Source organism: Loxodonta africana, unplaced genomic scaffold (assembly GCF_030014295.1).
Source record: "Loxodonta africana isolate mLoxAfr1 unplaced genomic scaffold, mLoxAfr1.hap2 scaffold_55, whole genome shotgun sequence".
NCBI lineage: Eukaryota > Metazoa > Chordata > Mammalia > Proboscidea > Elephantidae > Loxodonta > Loxodonta africana.
The window spans coordinates 980,267-985,999 of NW_026975272.1; the positions used below are offsets into that span (position 1 = coordinate 980,267).

A 5,733-nucleotide genomic window follows, 5' to 3' on the forward strand; every position below is an offset into this window, starting at 1 on the left:
AGATCCCCCATCAGGCCGCTTCAGAAAGGGGCCAAACCAAACAATACGTTGTTCCATTCGGTATTTAAACATTTTAATCTACCTACTTCTATGGCAGTTCATACCCCACAAAAGATGTAAAATTGAAGTGATTCATCAGAAAAGTTAAGGCCCAGAAGCACCTTCAAATCAAGCACCTATGGGAACAAAGAACAAGGGTTGCTTTCTTTTTATCAAAATTTTAGAGGTTTGCCCTGACCAGAAGAACTACCTGACATGGATACATTCCTTGTGATTCAAGGACAGAAATCCACAGAAAACTGCCTGATACAGGGCCTGGATTCTGTGGAGAAACTGGGTGTTCTTGTTAGGTACCATGAAGATGGACACTCCTTTAGGAGGTCTTCCTCCACTCTCAACACCCTCAGTCAGAGCATGGACAGATGAGAGCTTTATAAGGGCCCACACAAAAGGCCCAAGGACAAGGATCAGCAGGGGACTGTTTTTATCCCAGAGCCCTGAACTTCCGTCCCCGGAACTGAGCATCTCAGCAAAACTCTGATAACCCAAAGTAGTGTAATCCTGTGGAAAAAATAAACAAAGATCTAGCCTTCTGAAGCCATTTGGATGCCAGTCCATGTAACTGGAACTGGGGTCCCAGCAGCAGGACCAGTCATAAGTTGATTGGGGCTGAATAAGAGCCCCTGGAAGATACTGTTTGACTCCATGGATGGGATAGAGTATGGAAGAGCAGCATGAAAATTATAAATGGTCAGGAGTCCATAGAGTCATGTCCAAGGTGGGATGCTATACCCAGAAGGCACTACAGACTTCCCAGTCACAGGCACTGGAGAATGTTGGACATTTTACAGCAGGCTCTCCAAAGCATGGAAGCAGGGACAGGGTTCTGCTTGTCCAGGTCCAAGGGTAGTTTCCTGTAAAATATCAGTTCTTCAAATCTGTGAATATAAAATGAGATTGTAAGCCATTTAGAGAGTTCAGGGGAGGAAAAGTATTCCAGACAGAAGAAATAACTTATGGGCGCTAAGGCTCTACGGCAAGAGTATATGTGATTAGCAAGCAGAAGAGAAAGCGTCACATGGACTGGAGGATCAGTGAGGGGTCAGCCCTGAGAGAGGAGTTCAGAGAGGTGGGAGGGTAGCAAGATTAATGCTGCCTGATCTTTAGCAATTGTAAGGTTTTAGCTTTTATCCTGAGCACCACTGCAGTTAAGCAGATTCATAATATGATCTGACTTACGGGTTTAAAGGATAACTACAAATGTCTTGCTGAGGATAGAACTGGGGTATTGTATACAAAGGTAAAAGTAGGGAGACTAAGTAAGAGGGACTTGCAATAATCGAGGTGAAAGAGGATGGTGGCTTGGAATTAAGTGACAGCTCTAAAAAATGATAAGAAGTTTTTGAATTGGGGATATATAGGTTAAAGCTAACAGCATTTCCTGATAGAGAGGATGTGGGCAGGGAGAAAAACAAACCAAATGAGCCCTCAGTAGAGATGGAGGATGATGTGAGTGGAGTCTGTTTGGGGATTGGGTCAGAACAACCAGAAATACTGCTTTGGATTTATTCAGTTTAAGAAACCAACTTGTCATTTAGATGGAAATACCATGGAAGCAGTTGGATGTCCAGATCTCAACCTCAAAGAAGAAGCCTGGGCTGGAAATATTAATTTGGGCACCTTGGTCATGTAAGAGATTATGTAAAGGAAAAGTGAATAGAGCAACTGGGTTAAACGATGTTAATTGATTTAATAAGATGAGAAATGAAAAACTGCTGTTAAATATAATGATGCAGAGGTCTGTGGTGACCTTGAAGAGAGGATTTTCAGATAGTTCTAGTTATTTACATGTGACTGAAGGGAGTTTAAAGAGGTTGGAAGGAGAGAAAGTGGGGCTGGACATTTTAGAGATCCCATTTATTTTTCCTTCCAAGGAGGGAGAATGAAATGGGGTATTAGATACAAAGGAAGCAGAGTAAAAAAAAAATACTTTTAACAATGAGAGACGTAATGGATTGCTTCTTTGATGATGCAACTGTTGCAGTAGAGAGGGAAACATGGATGAAATAAGAGTCAGAAGAGATTCTTAGGCAACAGTCCTTGTGTAAGCAGTGAGGAGATGAGTTCCCATGTAAAAGTAAAGAGACGCTGGTTGTCTTTGGTACGGGTTACAGATACGTCACTTACAGTAGCACTTAAAAGGCAGCATATAAGTGAATGGATGCTGTCAGATTGATAGATATAGCTACAGGAGTCTGGAAATTCTCTTTTGATAATTTAAATTATTTCATTGAAATAGGGAGAAAGTACATCAATGCTTCCCATTAAGTTTGATGCTTGTAGTAATTTTTTAAGCAGATACCTTTCTTCAAATTGAAGTATCTTTCAATTCCTACTTTGCTAAAACTCAGTATCATAAACAGTTGAGAATTTTTCAAATTCTAATACAGAGGTAATCATACAATTTACCAGGTAGTATTAGTAAAAACAAGTCTCCATAACAAAACAGTATGAACAAGATTTGTTTCAGATGTCAGGGTGTCAAAAAAAAAAAAAGTCAGACATTAAGCTGTTAAATAACATGTTTAATGGGTAAAGGCTATTTAATGTGAACTAATTTGGAGATCCTATAGAACTATAAGAAATTTGTGAGAACAAATGAACATGGAATACTGCATCATTAATGAACAGAATAGCTCATAACTGTAATAGATGATGTAGATTCAGATATTACTTTATTTTTTAACAGTGACTTAAGCAAGTTGGAAATTTATTTACCTCTTACATATAGGAATTCTGAGCCAAGTAATATGGGGCTGCTATTACAACTCTACAACATTAGGGTTTTAGAATCCTTCAGTCTTGCGTTTCCACTAACCTTAACACACATCCTCAAAGTCCAAGATGATTGCCTGAATTCCCACCACAATTCCACATTTACAGAATTACCATTTAATATATCACTTTCATTTACATTTTGTTCACCATAATTGATCACATGATCACACCTAACTACATTGGATGCTGGGGAATCTCTTTTAGCTAGGAAGCAATGATTCTTAAAAAAAGAACAACAGCAACAAACAACAACAAAAACCATTACCATCCCCTGAGTTTGGACTCAGAAGGTTTCCAGATTTGTGATATTTATAAGGAAAGCAGAAGCCACATCTTTCTGACATAGAGTAGGTGGTGATTTTGAACCACCACACTTTATGTCAGCACCTGAGGGCTTACCTTGTGTGCCACCAGAGCTGCTTAACTGGGATCAGGACCCTAAAAGTGAACTTTTTCTTCAGTTAAAATAGTTTCATGAAGTTCCTATTCCTGATATCTAAGATTTTTTTTCTACTATCCTTAAGGGCTTTTCAAAGTATGGTGTACATGGCAAGAAGTTTAGAATATAATCTGATTCCTCTTTTTTAGTGATTTCTTTTCTTTACTATATTCGAAACAAACATAAAATTCAACTTTCCATTAATTACCTATAAGGATACTTAGCTGCCAACTCCAAGATATGAGTGATCTGAGGGTGGTAATAGCATTTCCTGACCTACCCATCAATATTTTTCTGTGGCATTACATTACTTTCTGCCTTACAAGTTCCCACCCCTATAAAGCATTTTGTTAAGCCCGTTTTGAATTCTTTCCCCTTGAAATTTAAATTTTTAAGTTTAATGTTTTATTTTTCATCAGAAACCCAGCAATCTGGTCCATAATTTCCTCATAGCATTTTTCACTTCCTTATTCCTGAAAGTGTAAATCAAAGGATTGAGCAAGGGAGTTACGAAGGCATAAACTATGGTCACCATCTTGTCAAAGGAGAAAGCAGATGGATGTCGGGCATAGATAATTATGCATGGGACAAAAAACAAAACCACGATAGCAGTGTGAGATCCACAGGTGGAGAGAGCTTTCAGCCGTCCTTCAGAGCTATGAGTTCGTAGTGAGAGCAAGATGACAAAATAGGAGATAAGCAACAAGGAGAAGATTATGATGCAGATAAACCCACTGTTGGCAACGACCAAAAAGCTGCTGATGCAAGTGTCAGTACAGGCAAGCTTCAATAATGGGTTCAAATCACATAGGAAGTGATCGATAACATTGGGGCCACAGAAGGACAGCTGGAAAATAAGGAGAATTTGTATCACAGAATGCAAGAAGCCCCCTGTCCAGGCTACCCCCATCAGAATGCCACAGAGCTTCCAGTTCATGATAGAGGGGTAGTGCAATGGCTTGCAAATGGCCACATAGCGGTCATAGGCCATGGCGGTCAGGACAGTCACCTCCACTCCAGCAAAGAAGTGATCAGCAAAGACCTGGGTCATACAGCCCTTGAAGGAGATGGTTTTCTTCTCATAGAGGGAGTCCACAATCATCTTTGGCGCAAATGCAGAGGAATAGCAGGCATCCAGGAAGGACAGGAAGGCCAGAAAGAAGTACATCGGGGATCCCAGGAGTGCTGGGCTGCTGACAATTGTCACCACAACTAGCAAATTGCTCCCAAGAGTTGCAATGTAGCAGAACAAAAATACAATAAATATTATTTTCTGAACACTTGGATTCCATGAAAGACCCAAGAGAACAAACTCAGTTACAAAGCTTTGGTTTTGCATATTTCAGAGGAAAAGGTGGAAGCTAACACAGTGACCATGTAGAATCTGAAATTATGAGAAACATATTTGTCTCAAACCAGTTTATGATATTAGCGTAGTCATCAAAGTATTGGTGCATCCGTAATCAAAATTATTTTAAATGCTTCTGCTGTTGTTAAGAACATAAAATTAGAAATTTCTTGAGCCATCAGTCAGAACTGAGGTTAAACTCTTTAAAACAGTCAGAGTTTCAATAGGGGGAAGGGAACCATTCACATGTGTTAGGGATGACAAATAGTTTTTAAAGTGGATGCCAGCTTTGACTTGTTAGTAGTAGCTACCAAGAGTGAAATGTTGAGGAGGATTCTGAAGCACATCCAAGCTCTGAGGAAAGGAGGACTGTAATGTATTAGTTATGCCTCCCATTGACATGGCATGGGAACCAGGATGACCTGCATGGGAAATCCATCTCTCTCCAGGAGACTGCCTTACCTACAAATAAAAGAACAGCTAACATGCATTTCAAGAGGCAATTGGAAATCATGCCTACTTCCCCAAATATTTCTTTAAAAATTTGAGCTGAACTGGGCCTTTAAGATGACTTAATTCATTTCTTATCAAAAATAAAGGCCAATGGAACATTGCCTAACTGTATGCTTAACAAAAATAAGTATTCATTAAGTTTTGGTTCGTCTTTGTTTTTGTTTTAGTCTTCATTTTTAAACGTAAACAGAAGCTGCAAAAAATAATAATACCTACTTCAAAGTGTTCTGCTGATGACTGAGTGAAATAATGCAAGTAAAAAAAGCAATTACTCAGTGCCTAGTGTCTAGTATACTGTCCATGTGAGGTCTTCTTATCCCTATTTTACTATTAGCTAAGTTATGGTTTGAGAGTTCAAGAAACTAACAAAAGGTAGATCTGGGATTTTCTGGTGCCACAGCCAAAGTCCATTCCACTGGATCAATAAAGAAAGCAGTGAGAATGTTTCTTTTCAAGGGAGAACTTCAGAGTAAGGATGGCCTTCCTACGCTCTCCACACACCTCTCAAGGCTAAAACCTTCTGATTCATTTGTTTATGCTGAAATTAGACACCTCAGGGAAAAGAAACTCCACAGGATTTATAATCAGAAGGTAT

The 5,733-nt window shown here is 39.2% G+C and overlaps 1 protein-coding gene across 1 annotated transcript; it reads right to left on the reverse strand.

Moving 5' to 3' along the window:
* Window positions 1–3,123: 3,123 nt before the first annotated feature.
* Window positions 3,124–5,401, reverse strand: LOC135229819 (olfactory receptor 4C15-like). Its single transcript, XM_064279096.1, has one exon. It carries the CDS (start codon window positions 4,614–4,616, stop codon window positions 3,693–3,695), a length of 924 nt encoding a protein of 307 aa, XP_064135166.1. The 5' UTR covers window positions 4,617–5,401; the 3' UTR covers window positions 3,124–3,692.
* Window positions 5,402–5,733: the final 332 nt, after the last annotated feature.